The sequence below is a fragment of the Schistocerca nitens genome, chromosome 1, assembly GCF_023898315.1.
Source record: "Schistocerca nitens isolate TAMUIC-IGC-003100 chromosome 1, iqSchNite1.1, whole genome shotgun sequence".
Lineage (NCBI taxonomy): Eukaryota > Metazoa > Arthropoda > Insecta > Orthoptera > Acrididae > Schistocerca > Schistocerca nitens.
Genome location: NC_064614.1, coordinates 1,060,116,644 through 1,060,140,913, shown reverse-complemented (window position 1 = coordinate 1,060,140,913; position 24,270 = coordinate 1,060,116,644). Strand labels below are relative to the sequence as shown.

The following is a 24,270-nucleotide window of genomic DNA, read 5'->3' as shown; positions in this document are numbered from 1 at the left end:
GATGTTCATCTTATATCCTCCTTTCAAGACACTGTCCATTCCGTTCAACTGCTCTTCCAAGTCCTTTGTTGTCTCTGACAGAATTACAATGTCATCGGCGAACCTCAAAGTTTTTATTTCTTCTCCATGGATTTTAATACCTACTCCAAATTTTTCTTTTGTTTCCTTCACTCCTTGCTCAATAGACAGATTGAATAACATCGGAGAGAGGCTACAACCCTGTCTCCCTCCCTTCCCAACCACTGCTTCCCTTTCGTGTCCCTTGACTCTTATAACTGTCATCTGGCTTCTGTACAAATTGTAAATAGCCTTTCGCTCCCCGTATTTTACCCTAGCCACCTTCAGAATTTTAAAGAGAGTATTCCAGTCAACATTGTCAAAAGCTTTCTCTAAGTCTACAATTCTAGAAACGTAGGTTTGCCTTTCCTTAATCTAACTTCTAAGATAAGTCATAGGGTCAGTATTGCCTCACGTGTTCCAATATTTATACGGAATCCAAACTGATCTTCCCCGAGGTCGGTTTCTACTAGTTTTTCTATTCGTCTGCAAATAATTCGCGTTAGTTTGTTCAATATGAATACCAAAGATATTGACAAGATGTTGCACCCATAAAACGACGTGGTCAGTTGTTGCTCATAGCAGTTCTAGTCGAATCTCTGCAACATGTTCCTGTATACTACCCTTCAAATCAGGTGTAGACTGAATGTGTACCTGGTAAACGTGTTCTTTCAGATATCTTCGGAGCCTTTAGTCACATAGATTAGGAGCAGGTGATCTTGGAGGCAGTGCATGTGGAAAATCTCTGGAGATAACACTTTCGTGGAAGGTTGCATTAAGCATATCTTCCACTGAGTAAGTGACATGAGGTGATTCCCCATCTTGCATGAAAACATTGGTTTCCACACAGTTGCACTCCTTCAAAGCAGGAATGGTGTACAAGGAGGATTCGATAACGTGCAGACGTAGAGATACATCTGACAGTCTCTCTCGGTGTTTTCACTTCAAAGAAGAAGAGACCGAGAATAACGTTGCTTGTGAACCCACAACACACAGTCACATACGAAGAGTGCAGTTGGTCTTCATGCACAAAACATGGTTTAAAAGTAATCCAAATTCAGTCGTTTTGTATATTCACTGCACTCTGTAGAGTAAAATGAGCTTTTTAGCTCTATACAATATTGCCTGGCTACATGTCATCAACTTCTATTAGTGCCAGTAAGCGAAGAGAAAATTCAGAACGTTGACGATGAGGTTTCTGTTGCTGGATCTCGTACGGGTACCAGTAGAAAACAGACCGCAAAACTTTACATTCTGTTGACCGCGTGATGGACAATTCTTGTGAAACTGCACGAGCACTAGCTCTCTCCTATGGCGACTACATCCTCGGACATAAGTTACATCAGGCTAGGACGCCAACCTCTTCCAGGTGCCATACCGAGCTCGCCTACGTCTTCGAATTTCATTATCAGCTCCTTTAAATCATTTAATGACATGGAGCCTCTCCTCAGACCTTTCAGTCGGTGATACTTTCTCAATGCAGCACTGCAATTACTGCAATACAGGCAAAATATTTAGATTAACATGGCACGTTTTTCTCGATACTCATACTGTTCACTCACATTATGGCTTGACAAATGGCAGTGTGGAACAGTGTGGAAGTTCTATTGTCAGACAGACATTGCGCAGCGCCAGATTTGAACCTGGTGGCCAAAACTGGAAATAATTCTCCACCATAAATCGGTTCCTCATTAATGTATTGGTATGGCTACCAAGTGTCGCTGCCATATGATAATTACAGCCCACGTGGGACCTCCGTGAGTACCTGCACTTTAATTATAACCACACAGTATTCCAGCTGTATGTAATTAGTTGTTTTGTATAATATTTGGTTGTAATGTAAGTTAGAGAATGTTTACAACGCATAGAAAGATATTTGTGAAACTTCTATAAACATTTCAGAGAGACGCGCTAAGTTGGTACACGTGTCAAAGATAAATTTCGTTTTTCCGCAATGGCGAGGGCAGAGAGAAAGCAGTTAGGGTGTGTAGAGTCTGTGAACGGCGGCGGCTGGCGCCTTGGATCAGAATCGTCTTAATTTTATGAACGAAGAGACTTCTTTCCTCACTTTCGATTGTTTAATCATTAGATCCGGTTCAAATGGCTCTGAGCACTATGGGACTCAACTGCTGAGGTCATTAGTCCCCTAGACTTAGAACTAGTTAAACCTAACTAACCAAAGGACAACACAAACATCCATGCCCGAGGCAGGATTCGAACCTCAGACCGTAGCGGTCCTGCGGTTCCAGACTGCAGCGCCTTTAACCGCACGGCCACTTCGGCCGGCAATTAGATCCGGTCTATTACAGAATATCGGAACTTTTCAGTCAATTACCAGGAGAGCTGGTTGTGGGGCAGCGGGTTTCCCAATTGGGACTAACTGGAACGGGATTGTCAGCTCCGATATTTACGTGACAAACAACGGAAAATCTACCAAAAAACCTGGTCGGAAACGCTTTAATTTGTTTCTGGGACAACGTTTCCGATTACCCCAGGCAAAAAGTAGAGCAATATGTACCACTATGTACATTTTTGTATGTGTGTGTGTGTGCGTGTGTGTGTGTGTGTGTGTAAGAGAAAGAGAGAGAGAGAGGGAGGGAGGGAGGGATGGAGAGAGAGAAAGGGAGGGAGAGAGTGAGAAAGAGAGAGAGAGAGAGAGAGAGAGAGGTGACGTAACTGAAGCCATTTGATCACAAGCACTGACGACACATTCGGAGTCGTTGATAATGCTGCTAGGGAGGTATCTGTCAGTGAGCGAGAATAAACTTCGTTGTGGCCGTCGAAAATGCGTTCAATTATGCTAACGTATTATTTGTTCACAACGTCCTGAATCATGTCTCCCCAGTTCTGAGTAGGGAATAGTCGAATGACTTCGGCCCACTAATGTTTTGTGTCCGCACACAGCCAACATTGACGATCTGACACTACGGTGCCAATGTGTAACTTAACTGTTACGACGTGACTGTCGTGGCGTGCTGTGCCGAACTAGTAAGCACACGTGGAGTCCCAGTTCTGTGTGACGAAAGCGCAGCCTTTTCGCTCTGTACAATCTGCATGGCGGTGTTACTCGACACTGCCGGCTCACGGCAATGGGCAATTGGTAGAAAGGGGATGTGGCAATCAAATATTTACCAATCATCAATTGTCTGTTGTTGTTATCGGTTGAATTAACAGAGCACTACCAATACAGGTCGGAAGATTACCACAGTCAAGACGTTTTAGTAGAATGACGTGCTACAGCTAGTTCCAAACCCCAGTTATCCTGTCTCATGTACCAGTCTTTGAGTAATATACTGCCATGTAACACTGCTACTCAGTCTCTGCTAGAATATTGGTGTTTTGCTGTTCCTGTTAACACATACCATTAAATCAATTATAGCCCTTGGCTAATTTCGGATCGTTTTATTGAATGTTGTTGTTGTTGTTGTAGTTTTCAGTCCTGAGACTGGTTTGATGCAGCTCTCCATGCTACTCTATCCTGTGCAAGCTTCTTCATCTCCCAGTACCTACTGCAACCTACATCCTTCTGAATCTGCTTAGTGTATTCATCTCTTGGTCTCCCTCTACGATTTTTACCCTCCACGCTGCCCTCCAATGCTAAATTTGTGATCCCTTGATGCCTCAAAACATGTCCTACCAACCGATCCCTTCTTCTAGTCAAGTTGTGCCACAAACCTCTCTTCTCCCCAATCCTATTCAATACCTCCTCATTAGTTACGTGATCTACCCACCTTATCTTCAGCATTCTTCTGTAGCACCACATTTCGAAAGCTTCTATTCTCTTCTTGTCCAAACTGGTTATCGTCCATGTTTCACTTCCATACATGGCTACACTCCATACAAATACTTTCAGGCACGTAAAATTTCACTCAAAAATCTGTTATTGCTAATGGTAAACGAACCGATTCTTTTCTTTTGATATTTGATAGTACACGAAATACTCTATAAACAATATGCTTTGGCTGAATTGACAAGTTACGAAAATGAACGTACAAATGGTTTAAATGGCTATAAGCACTATGGGACTTAACATCTGAGGTCATCAGTCCCCTAAAACTTACAACTACTTAAACCTAACTAACCGAAGGACATCACACCCATCCATGCCCGAGGCAGGATTCGAACCTGCGACCGCAGCAGCAGCGCGGTTCCGGACTGAAGCGCCTAGAACCGCTCGGCCACAACGGCCGGCAATGAACGTGCCGCTGTTTGCGGAAACACCAGAGGAAAAGCTCCTGGTGTCTCTTAGGAGAGACACCCAGTGTACTGAAAACAGCTCTAAGTATTTTATAAGCTTATAAAATAATAATTCAGTTTTACTTTATAATGCGAATAAATCTGATTGATATCTCGTAATCGCTTATCGACGTCAAAGTAGAGAAAATGCAATGTGAGAAAGATGCTTGCAGCACATGTTCTCTGGGACTTGACCTGATCGCTGCATACTCACATTAGAAAGCGGGAAATAAAGGCGTTCTCAGGCAACACAGCATCGAAGGATATTTCCCGTGCTTGATCCGCAGTGTTGCCAACCCTGCTGGTAATCAGTGTTTTAGCATAACGGTTGCGGACCTCGGACAACACATGCAGTCTGTGCACCTTCGGTTGCTGAATTCCCTGGAAAAGAAGGATCAGTAAGAGAAAGTTGTCTTGTGGCTTTACGCAGTCTGACTTTATCTCTCTCTCTCTCTCTCTCTCTCTTTCTCTCTCTCTCTCTCTCTTTCACACGCACAGTCAAGCACACACACACACACACACACACACACACATAAATCACGCTGTATAGAGAAGCGGTGCTGGCCGATGCAGACATCGTGGTAACTGGTAACTTAATATATACCAACTTCAGTGTTGTTTTTTGTCTGCGTCTGTAACAGTATTCCCGCAAACAGATCAAATAATTTACTACCTGATGTTCTGCATGATCGTAACTGCACCACTAAGTCTACTACACCTGTCAGTATAGACTATTCGTTCCGTGCCCACACGTCCACATTTCGAAACTGACCAGCCGCCCTGACAATGTCTTGCTTGTGCCACGCATACTTGGCAGTGCTAACCAACCTTTAAACATACTACTCGCAATTTCTATAATAATAATTAGTCTGAAAATGAAGTAAATACAGGTGTAAGCTGGTGGAGCCCACTGTCGTCAGTCATCAGTAGAAATATCACCACTTCTGCCCCTAACACCCTCTACATGCAGGATGATTCAGCTGTCCCTACCGATGTCATTTTATGCAACCCCACATGACAGAGCAATATTTTAGACTAGTTCACTCTGCAGACGTGAAAGACGTTATAAATCGTCGAAGAATAACAGGTAAAGCACATGAAGACATCTTAGAGCTATTGTACAAATTTTGTTTACGAAACTACTTCGGCAAAGCCGGCCGCGGTGGTCTCGCGGTTCTAGGCGCGCAGTCAGGAACCGTGCGACTGCTACGGTCGCAGGTTCGAATCCTGCCTCGGGCATGTATGTGTGTGATGTCCTTAGGTTAGTTAGGTTTAACTAGTTCTAAGTTCTAGGGGACTAATGACCTCAGCAGTTGAGTCCCATAGTGCTCAGAGCCAGCCTACTTCGGCACATTAACGAAGCGAGTCACTGATAATCTTGTCAGTGGGTTGCACACAACAGAGCTGTTACTCCTATGTTTCCCATTTTGATATCCCCTCGTAATTTAGTTTTTTGGTGGTGAACCACAATTTATAAAGCAATGTCTTTGAACCATTTACCAAATATTAAATACTATACGTGGAATAAAGTTACAGACACATCCAAAACCTATATGATTACAACAATAAGCACAAAAGAAAAATTGAAGACATTTGGAAAGTATGGAAGAAGTAAGATACATCTAGTTCGAAATACATTGTGTAACTTATGGCCAGTCCTCAGTTGTATTTTGTGTAGTATGATTCCATTTGCTAATAGTCGCTTGAGGAACTGAGAAGGAACTGCGAACCAAATCGCTGCAGCGGAGCCATCGTCCGATTTGAGTGTGGGGGCGGGAAATATCGTGTTTCAGGATTAGTCCATCCGACAGCATTCCTGGGCGTTTTTGACTTTATGGCGCGTCTTCATAGCGCTGCAAATTGATTGTGGTTCCACTCTCAAGGAAATGAAACGGCTGATGTCCCCTGCAGTCGATGAAGGAGTTTGTCACGACCTTACCGGAACTTGTGTGAACAACTTTGGATTTCTTTGGGGGGGGGGGGGGGGGAGCTGTTCGATGTTTCTACTGTTGCTCTCTGGATGTTGGAATGCTGTTGGATGGAATCATCCTTTTGCACGATAACGCCCGCTTTCGTACTGCCAATCGGACGAAGGCTACGCTTTCTCTGTACGGTCCAGATCTTTCACTGCGTGGTTTTTCACTTCTCTGGGGACTTGAACAGATACATTCGTGGACTCGGTTTTAGCTGGACAAGGAAGTGCAGTTGTGGACACGTCGGTGGCCGATCGCGTTCTAGGAGACAGGAATTGGTCGTCTCGTCTCCCACTGGGATAAATGTCGTAACACATACGCTGATTAATTTTCAATGGAATCGTTCCATGGTCTCGTTGTGGCAGGTGTCCCGTTTTCATTTGATGCTTCTTACATATATATGTGGTTCAAATGGCTCTGAGCACTATGCGACTTAAATTCCGAGGTCATCAGTCGCCTAGAACTTAGAACTAATTAAACCTAACTAACTTAAGGACATCACACACATCCATTCCCGGGGCATGGATGTGTTGATGCGCCGCTACGGTCGCAGGTTCGAATCCTGCCTCGGGCATGACTGTGTGTGATGTCGTTAGATTAGTTAGGTTTAAGTAGTTCTGAGTTCTAGGGGACTGATGACCTCAGATGTTAAGTCCCATAGTGCTCAGAGCCATTTGAACCATTTTTGATAATGGCTAAATCAGAACTGGTAATCCATTCACCATTCCTGAGAGGATAAGGAGCATAAAGGTCGCGTTGTCGTATTCTCGGAAGTGCTTTCCATGGGATGTACAATCACTTGAAGATGGAGGCAAAAGATCTTTCTGAGCGTAGGTCTCAATGATTGAAAGCACACATGTGAATGTATCAGACAAGTGGAAATCTGTACTAGTGCTTTAGCTGCACATTCAAGAGGTATTAATGTTGTTCTTGATGGTGCCGCGCCCACACATTAGCCCTAGGGAGTAGCAGCACCACCGCTGAAGTCGACTCTCTCTGGTGTGGACGTGAGTTGTGTAGTGTAGCGCTGAGAGACGATCGCCCGGTATATCAGCCAGGACAGACGATGGCCCGGTGTATCAGCCAGGAACAGGACAACGTGGTCTTTACAAACTGACAGGTAACTGGCAATGGGTGGGTGATACCATATCTGTACCGGAAAAGTATGCGTGCCGACAGCAGTTGCGCAACAAACTACTGGTAACTGTGTTTCGTCGTTCGTGTAAGACAGGCTCGTTAACAAGAATGAGTAACAATGAAAGGAGAGTGAGCATGGCGTGGTCTTGGGAGAACAGGTGTTGAATGATGTCGTACAGGGATGGCCAAGAACTCTGAGTGCGTGCAGGTCTCTCTCGCCTGACTGAACACTTCCCCCACTACCACGTGTACTGTTTGAGCCAGAAGATGAGGAAACTGCGGACTTTGAGCATTCGATCACAGTGCAGTCACATGGAGAGTATTCAAAAGCTTGGTTTCATATTTCATACTGCTGAACCACATACATCAGAAGTAAAACCAATTTTCACTATTATTTAATTATTTTTGGTTCGCTGAAGATATAATAAAATTTATATCTTCCGAAAACTATTGGAAATTGGACAAAAGCAGATAGTTCAGCAGATTTTCATGACCCATATTGCCCTGGAATCCCCACTTATTCAATTTCATATCCAAAATCGCCCTTCATTCACATAAGTTGATTGAAACATTGGCATCAGTTTTGCAGCTGTGTAGATATAGAAACTGTTCGCAAGGAAAACTTTGCAGAACTCCTGAACAATTTCAGCGCAAATAATCTATCTTGTAAACGCGTATTACGCTGGAGATCGATCAGTTCCATCTTCATACGCTAAACGGGGCATTCAGCTGAAACAGCGAATGGTCTCGAAAACGGCTCAAAAACAGGCGGTAGACTGGTAGTATTCTGAAAATGTTTATAAAACAGTTCCAGTAATTCTTTCATATCCACATTTAATTCTTAAATTTTCGTTTTCTTTAACGTCATTGGTCTCAGGGGAACTGGTGGTGCTCTTTGCCAGAAGTCATCCCTTCTACAGTATGAGATTCTCTTTAAATGCATCCACAGTCCCCACAAAATCAAAATAAGCTGCCTTCCGCCTTGCAGTCTGTTACAGAGGGAAGCCAGTGGGCAGTCAAGTCTACTTAAAGTGAAAGGTGAGCAATCTATTCTGGATCTTCTAAATCTGTTTTCTGCTTCATAAAGTCGACAATAGCGAGCCTTAAATCGAAATATCCTTCGATGTCTCCCCTTTGAGTTAGGTACGTCGCAGTAGCATATAACCTCTCTATAATCTTTGTTCAATTCAATCAAAAACTGTTGAAAACTGACGGCGTAATAACGAGTGTGACTTCAGAAAATGTATTGTTCACACCACCAATTTCATTATGTGCAGCATGCCCGCAAATTGGTCACAAAGTGCATTTTGATGTACACGACAATGAATCCAGTCAGATCGTCTGTTGATCTTTTTTAGTTACCAGAGGTTGAAAATAACGCTTCAGTTGTAAATTTCTTTTATTATCACGACCGGTTTCGGGCTCTCATAAGTCATCCTCAGGTGAGGATGGGCTTAAGTACAGGTCCACCGCGGCGCTCGGGGACCACAGCACAGTTGCCACAACTGAGGATGAGCTTATGAGAGCCCGAAACCGGTCGTGATAATAAAGGAAATTTACAACTGGAACGGTATTTTCAACCTCTGGTATAGTGTTCAGTTGCAGATGTTCTTTCAACAGGGTTTTTTAGTTAGTTAGTTGCATGTTCCATAGATCATTTGAACGATTCTTATGCGACATGAAAGAAGTCAATTCACAGGATATGTATAAATGATTAATGTTAACACTGATGAACCTTTTTTTTAGTCTACTTATACAACACAAAATACCCTCAAGAATTATAAAGCAACTACGGATACTATGGCCATACAAATGAAGAACTACACATAAAACAATATTTTTTTCCATCATTAACTAAGCTTTTAAATGCTTTGTTGTATAGACACTATTTAGCAAATTTATGGTACCCTCGATTATTCGACTGAAAAATAGATATTACGAGTCCCACCCTAGTCTTCGAAAAAGGACAGTAATTCCAGATAGCCTCTTTTTGTGCAAGTAGCCACTGACTACTGAATGTCCTTCATTCCACGAACGAATAACGAAGGATAAACAGCGCTTATACTAATATTCTACCGAATTGAAAAAAGTCGTGCCGACCGGAAAATGCCGCACCAAATGTCACAAGAAAAATTGCTGGATAGCACGCCAAGTGAAATGTCGCGCTGTAGTTATTATTTCCGAGGAGAACCGAGTAAAGCCGAGACTTACCGAGTAGTGCCGAGTCAGACACAGCCCTGGGCTGTATGTTTGCAGCACACGATGTATGCGTGAAGTTTTACACGCTCTGGCTGACTTTACTATGGAACAGAGTCCAGGGTCAGCACAAGGCAGATGGCCCGAAAACATAGAGTAACCAAGGGGAGAATGTGTCACATTATCTGCGACAACTGCTGCCGACCGTATCACTTACAACCCGTGCACGCCGTAATACCCATGAATTTGCCTACACAGTGACACTTTTGTCACTTGGTTTTTGCACAGGCCACCATGGTGCTGGGGTTTCTGTCACCCATCCTATTCGCAGATGAGGCTACCTGTATGAGGGGCGGTATCGTCGACCTTCAATTACTCACCTATGGAGCACAGAGATCCTCATGGTATGATGGTAGTGAACCAGCAGTAACAATTCAGCCTTTGTGTATGGGCAGGTATCGTTGACGACCATCTCAAGTCAGCCTACTAGAACACCTCACAGACCAAATATATTTGTTCCTGGTCGTGACTATACCTCACCTGCTGGAACAAATGACTTTGCTAGTACAAAGTGTAATGTGGCTGCTACATGATGGTGCCCTATCTCACTTCCACGTTTCCATGCAAAGATATCTCTGGACGATGGGTCATATGAGGTGGTACAGTCGCATGGCCTGTGGGGATACCTAAAAGAAGTCGTGCTTGCAGAGGCCATAACGGACGTGCAGACACTGTAACAACACGTATTTTTGGCTCCTTATCCTCTCAGGGATCGTTTTTTAATAATTTGTCTCCATTTGGCATTTTATGTATATGTAGTCAGTTATGATTAATTGCACTGACAATGGGAATATCTAATTTGATTGTGGGCCAACGGACACATGTTAGTTGCTTAAATCAATCACGTTTCTTGTTATAAAAGATGTTGTTATGTCCGTATCTGCCATCATCTAGACGAACGTTTGCTTAAAACTAGCGCCACACAATGGACGCAGGAAGATGGGGAAGATATTATGCTATGGGGGACATTAGTATGGACCTCCATTGTACCAGTGACAATAGTTGAAGGCAACAGAACAGTTGTGGACCACGTAAACATTATTGCGCACCATCTTCATTCCAACATGCCTGATGTCTTCACTTTCAGCGGTGTCAACTTTCAAAACGATAACCATCCGTGTCGCAAAGCCAGAACCGTACTGCGGTTCGAGGAGCATGAGTGTCAACTCAGATTGACAGCTTGGACACCAAAATCGACTGACCTGAATCCTATGGAACTCGTCTGGGACATAATGGGTACAAGAGCAGCGTCTCACAAACTACTGGCTTACTAGAACTGCCCGATCTGTCAATTGACATCAGGTGTCATATACCTGAAGAAACCTATTAAGAACTTGTCGAACTCGTGTCACGTAGGGTCGGTACTGTATTGCATTCCAAAGGTGGACCACCTGCTATTAAGCGGATGGACTAAATATCGCTCATCAGCATGTATCCAATGGGTGAGAGATCTGTAGAAGGCACTGACTAAAATTAAAAAGAGCGTGAGACAGGAATGTAGTCTTTCGCCCTTACTGTTCAATCTTTACATCGAAGAAGCACTGTCCGAAATAAAAGAAAGCTTCAAGAGTGGGATTAAAATTCAAGGTTAAAGGATATCAGTGATAAGATTCCCTGGTGACATTCTCATTCGCAGTGAAAGTGAAGAGGAATTACAGGATCTGTTGAATGGGATGGACAATATAATGAGTAAAGAACATGGATTGAGAGTAAATCGAAAAAGACGAAAGTAACGAGAAGCATCAGAAATAAGAATACCGAGAAACTTAACGTCGGAATTGGGGAACACAAAATAGACGTAGTTAAGGAATTCTGCTGTCTTGGCAGGAAAATAATCCACGATGAACGGAACAAGGAGGGCGAAAAAAGTAGACTAGCATTGGCAAAAAGGGCATTCCCGATCAAGAGTAGTCTGTTAGTATCAAACATTGGCCTTGTATTGAGGAAGAAATTTCTGCGAATGTACGTTTGGAATACAGCATTGTATGGTAGTGGAACATCTAGGTAGCAACACATTGAATGACGGACCTAGAACGGAGGACATAAAAGGAGACTAACACTGGCAAAATGGGCAGTTTTGGCCAAGAGAAGTCTGATAGTATGAAACAAAGGTTTTAATTTGAGGAAGAAATTTATAAGAACGTAAGTTTTGAGCACAGCGTTGCATGGTAGTGAGATACGGACTGTAGGAAAACTGGAACATGTGAGAGTCGAAACATTTGAGATGTGGTGCTACAGAATGTTGAAAACTGGATGGACTGATAAGGTAAGGAACGAAGAGATTCTCCGTAGAATCAACAAGGAAAGGAATATATGGAAAACACTGACAGGAAGAAGGGAGAGGATGATATCACATCTTTTAAGACATCAGAGAATGTGTTCCATAGTAGTAAAGGGAGCTGTAGAGGGTAAAAACAATAGAGGAAGATAGAGATTGGAATACATCCAGCAAATAACTCAGGACATAGGCTGTAGGTGCTACTCTGAGATGAACCACTTGAATTCGTGATGGGTCCCATCTAAATGATTTTGAAAAAAAAAATCTCTATGACGTGCAAAACCCCTGTCAATTGCCCTGTCTGTTTATTCGTTTTTTTTCTGTCGCCTCTTCTTATGCCGAGGCAGCCAGAGACTGGTCATGTGTGTTTGTGTATGTGTGTGTGTGTATGTGTGGGTGTGAGTAACGTTTGCGTGAGTGTACGAAAGCTTACTTGTTTGACAGTTTTTTTTGTTGTTCCTATCTGCTACTCAACTTCTCCACTATATGATGAGTAACAAACTACCCTTTTAATCTATCTGCTACTCAACTTCCTAGCTGCTACTCAACTTCTCCATTATATGATGAGTAACAAACTACCATTTTCATAATATTGCATTATTTCATCCTGGATTTTCCATTGTTTGATATTGACAGAATTTTATACCGTCTCTGCCCTTTTATACGGCATAAAATAAACTACTTTAATGAATCTATATAAATGATGAGATACAGTCAACTGAGGTAATATTGTACATTACATAACTTTTGAAACTCTTATATCTAGTGTGGGATGTGGTTAGCGTTTCATTTGCTTACGCTGCATTGCGCTCTGTACCTAATAAACCCTTATTTAATTGGGGATATTACTTATAGTTGCACATTAGTGCGAATTTCTTAAGGTAAAACGAAGGCCTAAGCCTACAGAATACTTGTCAGTTACAGGGTAAAGGGCACTTCTGTACGTGTTCGCAAAATCACACGCGTATCTATCAGGCATTCATGCGTAAATTTCATATCGATACAGGCGGGAAAGACCATGGTATCACGCGACCAAGGATTGTCCGACGCTGTATTGCTCATCTCCACGCGGGTGTTCCCGTTGTTCAGATAACCTTGCGTACCCCGAATAGCTGAAGGACCTGCGTGCTTGGGAAATCTCGTGGCCCTTGTGCTTCTGCATACGCTGTAGGCGGCAGATATGGCTGTTTGCCAGACGACCCTTGCATGCTACAGTAGCGGATGCAGCCGCATTTTCTACAGGATACATTCAGGAGGAGTATCACGGTCTAATAACTACGCTACAACGGCAAACTGACGTGTGGTATTGCTGTCGCTGCCGCGAGGATACAGCAGTGCGCAAGGAGTCAGCCTCTCAGGGTATTTCCCCTTGATTAGACTGTATAACTTCCTCCTCTGAGAGCCGTGGCTGTTGCCAAACGAGATGACAACAAGCGGAACATAAGTCAGCCGATAACTGGCCGCGATGAGATGCTCTATAGCAGGACGACGAATTATAAAAAACCCATTCCAGATTAAAGAACCCTGCATTGTCGTTCCGAGTTAATTTCATACTGACACGAAGAAGGGAGAGGATGATAACACATCTTTTAAGACATCAGGGGATGAGTTCCATGGTAGTAAAGGGATTGTAGAGGGTAAAAACAATAGAGTGACACATGAGTGAAATATAACTTGGTCACTTGTAATTTTTCAGTTGCACCTGAAGAGAAGACTGTTGCTCTGAAACCTGTCTGTGCTTTACTTCATTTGAAAATGAAATTTAATACAATTATATGCAGATGTTATCAATCGTGAATAACCTATAAAACAGTTGTGAATGTCCTATCAAGAGAAACATATAGAAATATCTTTAAATAATCTTCACAATCTAGTGTCCTTATATTACGAAGATAATAGCCTTCATTTTTACTTGATGGTGGTACTATTTAAATTGAATCCAGTACCATACAAACCAATAAATAAACAGTGACACTCCTACGGATTTTCCGCACATCGCTCTATATTAAGATATTTCTTTAAGCGGAGCGAGGACATGCTGTGGGTAATGTATGTTCGGGAGGAGGCTCTAGCTTAATCCCTGTCAAGCGATTCAGATTTGGGTTTCCCTTGCGTTTGCTGAAGCTGAAGTCGAATTAGGTTTTCTCCGACGTTGAATCTCCGTCCTTAATAAATTTGTTGCGGACAGGACAATATCCGGCCGTGGTAGCCGAGCGGTTCTAGGCGCTCAGTCCGGATCCGCGGGACTGCTAAGGTCGCAGGTTCGAACCCTGCCTCGGCCATGGATGTATGTGTTGTCCTTAGGTTAATTAGGTTTAAGTAGTTCTAAGTTCTAGGGGACTGATGACTGCAGATGTTAAAGCCCATAGTGCTCAGAGCCATTTGAACCATTTGACAGGACAATAAGCTTCAGACTTCCAAGACACCTTCGGAATTTCATGAAAGGTACCGCATTGCTTCCACCCCTAATACCGTTCTGGTTAAACTCACAAAATGGCGAAGAATTAACACAAAGTGTATCAGTTTTTATTTACCAAGCCAGCCATTTCATGTGAAACATGATTGTGATTTAACATGACGCCTTAAACAGTGCTGAAACAAATGAGATGCCGGCCGCGGCGGTCTCGCGGTTCTAGGCGCGCAGTCCGGAACCGTGCGACTGCTACGGTCGCAGGTTCGAATCCTGCCTCGGGCATGGATGTGTGTGATGTCCTTAGGTTAGTTAGGTTTAAGTAGTTCTAAGTTCTAGGGGACTAATGACCACAGCAGTTGAGTCCCATAGTGCTCAGAGCCATTTGAACCATTTGAAACAAATGAGATGGCACATAACCAGCGTCCCTGAGAAACCCCACTTCGAATACACATTCTGACGTACAGAACTAAGTTCTTCCCGTAGTTTCCCTAAATCGCTTAACATAAATGAAATGATGCTTTGTTTGGAAAGAGTTCGGCCTATTCGTTCTACATCCCTGTCAAAACCGATCTTCTGCTCCCTTTCTAATGATCTTGTAGTTGGCGGTACGTTAGACATCATTCTTGGTGTGCATCTTGTTAAATGATGAACCGCAGAAGCTGTTAAACAATCATTTATTGAAACTACAGCTTTCGCAACTTATAGCTGCATCCTCTAGTCTATATAATCAATTCATAGAGGATTCAGAACAGGGTTAAAGGACGATCCAGTATTATCAGTCAAATGAAATAAAACTCAGGATGTTGTGTCGTCCATTTAATCCTGATCTGGATTTTGCCGGCGTATATTGCTTCGACGCTCTGTAGCGTAGTTTTGTGAGGTTTCTGAACACAGGTTACAATTCTCGATTTGTTTCTCAAGTACAGTTAAAGTTTGTCGCCACATTCTGGGACACCCTGTATATACAATAAAGAGCTAGGGCCCCCGCGAGGATGCAGAAGTGCCGCAACATGACGTTGCGTGGACTTGACTAATGTCTGAAGTAGTGCTGGAGGGAAATGACACCATGAATCCTGCAGGGCGTCCATAAATCCGTAGAGGACGAGGCGTTGGAGATCACGTTTGAACAGAACGTTGCAAGGCATCCCAGATATGCTGAATACTGTTCATGTCAGGGAAGTTTGGTGCGGGCGGAAGTGTTTAATCTCAGAAGAGTGTTCCTGGAGTCACTCTGTAGCAATTTTGGACGTGTGGGATGTCACATTGACCCGCTGGAATTGCCCAACTCCGTCGGAATGCGCAATTCAGATGAATAGATGCATTTGATCAGACAGGATGTTTACGTATTGATCACCTGCCAGAGGCGTATCAGGAGTCCCACATCACTCCAACTGCACACGCTCCACACCATTACAGTGCCTCCACCAGCTTGAATAGCCCCCTATTGACGTGCCTAGTCCATGGTTTCATGAGGTTGTCTCCATACCCGTACACGACCATCCTCTCGATACAATTTGAAACGAGACTCATCCGACCAGGCAACACGTTCCCAGACATCAACAGTCCAACGTCGGTGTTGACGTGCCCAGGCGATGCGTAAAGGTGGTGGTGGTGGTGGTTAGTGTTTAACGTCCCGTCGACAACGAGGTCATTAGAGACGGAGCGCAAGCTCGGGTTAGGGAAGGATTGGGAAGGAAATCGGCCGTGCCCTTTCAAAGGAACCATCCCGGCATTTGCCTGAAACGATTTAGGGAAATCACGGAAAACCTAAATCAGGATGGCCGGAGACGGGTCCGCATCTCGTGGTCGTGCGGTAGCGTTCTCGCTTCCCACGCCCGGGTTCCCGGGTTCGATTCCCGGCGGGGTCAGGGATTTTCTCTGCCTCGTGATGACTGGGTGTTGTGTGCTGTCCTTAGGTTAGTTAGGTTAAAGTAGTTCTAAGTTCTAGGGGACTGATGACCATAGATGTTAAGTCCCATAGTGCTCAGAGCCATTAGCCGGAGACGGGATTGAACCGTCGTCCTCCCGAATGCAAGTCCAGTGTGCTAACCACTGCGCCACCTCGCTCGGTCGCGATGCGTAAAGCTTCGTGTCGTGCAATCATCCAAGGTACACGAGTGGGCCTCCGGCTCCGAAAACCCGTATCGACGATGTTTCATTGAATGGTTCGCACACTGACACTTGTCGATGGCCCAGCATTGAAATCTGACGCAATTTGCGGAAGTGTTGCACTTCTGTCACGTTGAACGATATTCAGTCGTCGTTGGTCCCGTTCTTGCAGGATCTTTGTCCAGCTGCAGAGATGCCGGATATTTGATGTTTTACCGGATTCCTGATGTTCACGGTATACTCGTGAAATGGTCATACGGGAAAATCCCCACTTCATCGTTACCTCGGAGATGTGTGCCATCGCTCGTGCACCGACTATAACACCACGTTCAAACTCACTTAAATCTTCATAGCCTGCCATTTTAGAAGCAGTAAACGATCTAGTAACTGCGCCAGACACTTGCTGTCTTATACGGGTGTTTCCGACCGCAGCGCCGTCCTGTGCTGTTTACATATCTGTGTGTTTGAATGCGCATGCCTGTACCAGTTTGTTTAGCGCTTCATTGTATATACCTGAGGATGCAGCTACAAACTGCGGAACCGATCAATAAAGGATCATTTAACAGCTGTTACGATTCCTCATTTAACACAATGTATTTCCACGGCTTTGGCTGCCCGGGATATAAAATGTTTTGTAATCGTGATGTAGTTTAAGGGCGAAGCAGCTGTGACATGCCTTCCAAAATCTATCAAGGAGGAACAAATAAAGTGATATGTGGTTTTCGCTAAACTATATCGGACGAGGGGCAAGGGGGGAGGGATATTCTGATGTAAACACCTCACAGATTACGCCTTAGACTTGTTCCGACTAGCCGACTGCTGCCTGCAAGGCAATACGAGATCTATGGTGATCGTGATCAGCGTGTCCCCAGTTCCTCCAGCCGCTATTGCCAGTAGATGAATCTTGGTGATACCTCTGCTTCTTAATTCAATATGTCTTTCGCGCTTGGCTTCACGAGGCTGACTGTACCCCGTTCGATGTACACGAGTAATTTTTAGCGCTTATAGGAGCCGAATTACGACACTGTTTTCTCTTCTTGTAAACTTTTTGCTATGACGTTCGAAAAATCCTTCGAAGTGGACTTCTATGGCATGACATGTTTCGAACTTCGATTGCGTAGAAACAATGAAACAGCACCGCAATCCAATGTTCGACAGTCACCAGAAGACGTTCCATGTAAGCTGCCTGTTGTATCCTGTAACTCAGGTGCGGTACGTGTTTTTACCAATAGTCTCGAAGTCCCTCATTCTGTACCATCCTGTTGTAGCGATCAGATAACTTACTCGTGGAGACATTCTTTCACAATGTATATGAGGTGGATATGATTTTCGTTTGGGTTAAATGCCGGAAAACAGAGCAGTGATGCTTTTGTTTACTGTGAAGAATCTTGATGTGACCTTAAGCCCTTACGATCTGTCTTTACAAACATTATTATAAAAATATGAAGAAACTAGATGGGTGGACAACAAAATACGACACAGAAAAAGAAGAGCAGCTAATGGGGAAACTATTCTAGCAACGATAAGGCACAATCACATATCGCTTCAGTATACAAGTGGGATCAGCTGACTTAATCTTTTCCGCTTTTGGGTCCATCAACACGTTCAAGGTAGTAACTTCTACCAAATTTCGGCGAATTTTGTCTACAAAAACTGAAAAGTGGTGCAGCATTTCTGTGCAAGCTCGTGTTTACAGATGGGACATCATTTATAAACTATGGGCGAATCAGTCCTCGCCGTACTCACTAATGATGACTTGAAGGAGAACTCTGGTTGAGAGAAGGGTACAAACCTAGGTTGGTCAACGTATAGTGCAGGCTTCTTAGGAACGGTGTCAAAAAATGGTTAAAGTGGCTCGGAGCACTATAGGACATCTTTGGTCATCAGTCCCAGCCAGCCTGTGTGGCCGTGCGGTTCTAGGCGGTACCGTCTGGAGCCGCGGGACCGCTACGGTCGCAGGTTCGAATCCTGCCTCGGGCATGGATGTGGGTGATGTCTCTAGGTTAGTTAGGTTTAAGTAGTTCTAAGTTCTAGGGGACTGATGACCTCAGAAGTTGAGCCCCATAGTGCTCAGAGCCATTTTTCATCAGTCCCCTAGACTTAGAACTACTTAAACCTAACTAACCTAAGGATATCACACACATCCATGCCCGAGGCAGAATTAGAACCTGCGACCGTAGCAGCAGCGCGGTTCCGGACTGAAGCGCCTAGAAGCGTTCGTCCACAACGGCCGGCAGGAACGGTTTTATTGGTCCCTCACTCATTGAAGGGACGTTAAACATCCGCAAGAATCTACAATTCTTAACAGATATGCTGAAAGACACACCACTGAACAGAAGGTAACCCACATCGTTCTCGCAGAATTACAGACCTGTACAGAACACTGGAGATTGTAATCGGTCGTTCGGGAAGCACGAAATGGCCTACACGCTCATCCATCAAAGCACATCTGAACTGTTGTTTGTAAGCAAACTTAAATAAGAAATCTACAAAGAATACATTATTAATACCATGTAACAAGGATTGTGCTTCGATTAGTCCAGACGAAACTCAACGACAAGAATCACCTGTCCGTAACGGTTTTATATCAAGTGTGAATACTCAAGATCAATATTTCCAGCCCTTAATGACAGTGACAATGATAGACACATGTACCGTGCCTGAGCTACGGGTTTTCTTGCATTTGGTATAAGGGCGCACACGTTTGTGGAACCTCTTCTCCTGACAAGAGGTTCAAATGGCTCTGAGCCCTATGGGACTTAACATCTGAGGTCATCACTCCCATAGAACTTAGAACTACTTAAACCTAACTAACCTAAGGACATCACACACATCCATGCCCGAGGCAGGATTCGAACCTGCGACCGTAGCAGTCGCTGACAACAGGACAGAGGTTGGAGGCTCTGTTGTCTTCTTACTGTTTGGTCACTTTCCATGTTACGTCCTTGTCCACTTCGAAGGTCCTTTCCAGTTCCAAGGAAAAAGTATATAATTAAAAAAAATGTCGGTGACTTGGTTCGGCAAGTTGAGATGCTGAAAATTATCAATTTGCGTCAGACAGTGCTCCACAACTTAGCGATAACCGCACCTCGATAAATCTACTCCTCTGAATATGTTTGGGAAGACTTGACTTATCTGCCCCACCCTGCATAGACAGTGTTCCGAACACTGGCAGGTGAGCCAGAGTTGATTCGAATCAGCTCCCTGAATTGACCACCACCGGTCGATACATCGAGAAATCTGCGTATCATTTTACGTGGTAGCGAAACTGGGCACAAATATTGCTGTAATACAACAAACGAGCAGAGCGCACTTGATTTCTAGACTGATGACCCCCCCCCCCAATTCGATTTCTTACCATTAAAATGGACATCCAGCTAAGAAAAGAAACTTCAGATCGACATGGAGCAAAGATTCATCAGGTGCCGACTTCATAAAGGAAGCAGTAAGCGTTTTAATAACTGTAAACACCTTGCCGAGCCGTCTTCTGGGTCTTTATCGGACGGCATAAAGCAGTGCCGTATTATCGAGGCGCAGTCGGAGTATGTATTTCACATTCCATCGTTAAGGGTGCCCGTATTTCGCAGTGGTTAATGAAGTCAGCTAAAGTATTTACAACATCATTTCGTGTGCCAACAAGTTTAGGTCAACCGTTTCGCTGTAGCGAATGGAATATTTTGACAAGAGATAGTTATTTCATTCACGTATTTCTCAAGTGGCGAATAGCTCAGGAAAGCATGAAGGTGGTCGTGAAAGACATTTCAGCAGTATACTTACTGTATTTCCTTACCACGACTAGGTCCTGGGTTCGATTCCCGGCCGGGTTGGGGATTTTTCTCTGCCCGGGGTTGGGTGTTTGTGTTGTCCTTATCATTACATCGTCATCATCATCATTTGTGATAGTGGGTACAATGGACTGTGAAAAAATTGAGCGGGCCGGGGTAGCCGTGCGGTTCAACGCGCTTCAGTCTGGAACCGCGCGACCACTACGGTTGCAGGTTAGATTCCTGCCTCGGGCATGGATGTGTGTGATGTCCTTAGGTTAGTTAGGTTTAAGTAGTTCTAAGTTCTAGGGGACTGATGACCTGAGTTGTTAAGTCCCATAGTGCTCAGAACCATTTGAAAAAATTGGACCGCGTAAAATTTGGAACTTTGTACGGGCGCTGATGACCGCGAGCTTAGCGCCCCACAAACTGAACATCATCATCGTCATCATCATCATCATTACCACGACCACCCAGCCGTTCGTCCGAAAACGCATCAATCTCGACTCACTTCGATAACAGTATTGTAGATGTATTACTGTTCACGTAGGAAACAACTTGCGTTTTCGCTGATGATCTTTGTTGTATTTCGAGAAAATTCGAAGGTAGAATGTTGTAGTGAAATGCAGGAAAACCTGCAGCCCGTCACCATGTTGTGCAGGGATTGGCAGTTGTCCCTCATTACAAATACGAGAAACTGACTATAAGTGGAGAAAGTCTATTTATTGGTTGATTACATAGCTTCTGATTAATCATTGGAAATAGTCACATCCGTTAAATACTTCTGAGTAAGCGTACAAAATTATTTAAAGCAGCACAGCCACATAAAACCTAGCATAGGAAAGGCAGATTCTATTGAGATTGACTGGAAGGGTCGTGAGGAGGAAGAGACCAACCACGAAGTAGGTAGCTTACAAAGCGCTCATTCTATCGGCATACGAGTGTTTATCCTCAGTCTGGGATCCTTAACCCTACGGCTCCATAGAGGAAATAGGAAAGATCTAGGAAATAGTCGAGTGTTTCCTCACGGATTCATTAAGCAAGCGTGAAAGCGTAATTCTCATACAGCTCCAGTGACAGATGCAACAAGAGTGTCGGTGCTGGACCACGGTGTGGTTTGCTGTTACATTTCCGGGAGTGTGCGTTCCTAGAAGAATTAGCCAACATATTGTTTCCTGCTACAGGCATCTCGCTAAAAGACCGTGAAATTCAAATTAGATGGGTTTGAGCTCACATGGAGGCTTACAAACAGTGACTCCTCTAGTACACACCGTTCGCGCCTGTAGCAGGAAAGATAGGGAGTGGCAGTGGTGTGAAAAATACTCTCTACCACACACGTTATGGCGGCTTGTGGAGCACATAAATGGGTTTAGATGTAAATAACTAGAAAATCGTATCCCTGAATATTCCTTTGAGGTGAAAATAGTTGCAATTGCAATGAGATCTAGGCTACCAATGGAGTCTAACTTATATTTATGCATGTTACATGGATGTGACTTGGAGACTGCGACTGTATTGTAGGATTTTTATGAAATAATGTATACTGCAACAGTCACTTGTTACTAAAGTTTGTCTACCACACTAACTACTATAATAAATCAGCTACAGCCACCCACATAAACACAGGCCACCCATGCTGTGACATAGTGCATGATATTTATGTATACTGCAACAGTCACTTGTTAATAATATTTGCCTACCACACCAACAACTATAATAAATCCGCAATAGCCACCCACATAAACACAGGCCACCCATTCTGTGACATAGTGCATGATATTTAAGTATACTGCAACAGTCAATTGTTAATAATGTTTGCCTACCACACTAACAACTATAATAAATCAGCAATAGCCACCCACATAAAAAACACAAGCCACAGACTCCTTGACATGGTGCACGATATTTACGTATTACATAAAATGATCAAGAGGTACCAGATGAACTCGTATGAAGAACTGGAAATATTCATTGATGGCATAACACATGGAGACATGTTACTAAATGATAAACTTGTAATAATATTAGCTTCTTTAAAACTTCTCCAATGCTGAATGCCTATTTCATTGGAAAAAATATATTTGCCATGACATAAACATATCTAGATATAAATGTTACATCTTCACTGTATACTACTGTTTCAGCAATAGAAATCAATTTATCTTAGCTTTCAAGTGTCTTTGGATTGATGTAAACAAATGATTGTGGAAGCGTTAAGTTGTGTTGTACTTGTTACTGTGCTCTGTGTCCCAGACACAGCTTTTAGAATACTGCTGCGCGGTGTGGAATCCTTACCAGATAGGACTGACGAAGTAAATCGAAAAATTTCAAAGAAGCGCAGCACGTTTTGTATTATCGCGAAATGTGGGAGAGAGTGTCACAGAAATGATACAGGATTTGGGCTGGACATCATTAAAAGAAAGGCGTTTTTCGTTGCGACGGAATCTTCTCACGAGATTCTCCTCCGAATGCGAAAATATTTTGTTGACACAGACCTACATAGGGAGAAACGATCACCATGATAAAATAAGGGACATCAGAGCTCGTGCGGAAATATATAAGTGTTCGTTCTTCCGCACGCTATACGAGGTTGGAATAGTAATTGTGAAGGTGGTTCGATGAACCCTCTGCCAGGCACTTAAATGTGATTTGCAGAGTATCCACGTAGATGTAGTCGTAGAATTTACCAATAAAAATGTAAGTAAATGCGCTAACAAAACGACTACTTATGCCTATCACAATATAATGAGCACACCGTAACACAATTATCTTCCTGAACAGGCGTCATTTTCTACACATAACCTCACTGGCACATTAGCAGAAGAAACTGACATCACTTCATATTAACTGCAATGTAAAAGTAAATGCGCCTAATGATGGCAGCAAGCTCCCGAAACGCATCGTTCCAACACAGTATTAGTGACAAGTGACTGTTTCGGTGTATATTAATTCATACTAATGGAATGCCAGCTAAGCGAAGTAACCTGAGCAGAGACTGCGACCAGCAGCGCCGCCGAAACCACGACCGCCTTGAAGCCCATCCTCAGCTGCAACTGAGGCTGCAGACCACGCCGGCGTCCCATCTCTAGCCAGCCGCCCGAACCGTGTGACGTCAGCAAGCGACCCTTGTCCCCCGGCGCGTCAGGCTGTTCGCGCGACTTGGAGTTAGCTTCCGTTAGTGGACAGCACCATTTTCCTTTAGCACACAAACAAGGCTATCCTGACGCAACCCGGATAATACTTTTTTTTTCTTTTTAAGTTAGTACCGTTTTCATCTTGTTCGCAGAATAAACCTTCATTTTGTTGATACCAATACTTCTTTATAATGCGGTATTCTTGTATTTTCCCACTCGGCAACATTACTGAAACGCTATGAGTACGTACAGCTTCTCCCAATTAGGTAGCCATCTCTGTTTCTAGGCACTATGTTTCCAACTGTTGAGTACTATTCCGACGAGTAACTTTTAATTTCGTTTATTATTTCTATATTATGTGACCAAAAGTGTCTTACTGCCAGGTACTCCATAATAACGATCTCAGTAGTCATTACACATCGTGAGAGAGCAGAATAAGGCGCTCCGCGGAACTCACGGACTTCGAGCGTAGGCAGGTGATTGGGCATCACTTGTGTCATACGTCTGTACGCAAAATTTCCACACTCCTAAACATCCCTAGGTCCACTGTTTCCGATGTGGTAGTGAAATGGAAACGTGAAGGGACACGTACAGCAAAAAATCGTACAGGCCGACCTCGTCTGTTGACTGACAGGGACCGCCGACCGGTGAAGACGATCATAATTTGTAATAGGCAGACATCTATCCAGACCATAACACAGGAATTCCAAACTGCATCAGGATCCACTGCAAGTAGTATGACAGTTAGGCGGCAGGTGAGAAAACTTGGATTTCATGGTCGAGCCGCTGCTCATAAGCCACATATTACGCCGGTAAATGACAAACGACGCTTCGCTTGGTGTAAGGAGCTAAACATTGGACGATTGAACAGTGGAATGTGGAGTGAAGCACGGTACACAATGTGGCGATCCGA

The 24,270-nt window shown here is 43.7% G+C and overlaps 1 protein-coding gene across 8 annotated transcripts in view; it reads right to left on the bottom strand.

Moving 5' to 3' along the window:
* LOC126197766 (inter-alpha-trypsin inhibitor heavy chain H4-like) overlaps positions 1 to 23,598 on the bottom strand; it is a 204,436-nt gene extending 180,838 nt beyond the window's left edge. For all 8 annotated transcript variants that reach the window (XM_049934662.1, XM_049934666.1, XM_049934664.1 and 5 more), the window contains exons 1-3: positions 23,517 to 23,598; positions 23,208 to 23,419; positions 4,508 to 4,674 (exon numbers count right to left, since the gene is read on the bottom strand). In XM_049934662.1, coding sequence (XP_049790619.1) covers positions 4,508 to 4,674; positions 23,208 to 23,419; positions 23,517 to 23,583 — 446 coding nt within the window. In that variant the 5' untranslated portion in view covers positions 23,584 to 23,598. The remainder of the gene's footprint in view (positions 1 to 4,507; positions 4,675 to 23,207; positions 23,420 to 23,516) is intronic.
* Between the last annotated feature and the right edge of the window lie 672 nt (positions 23,599 to 24,270).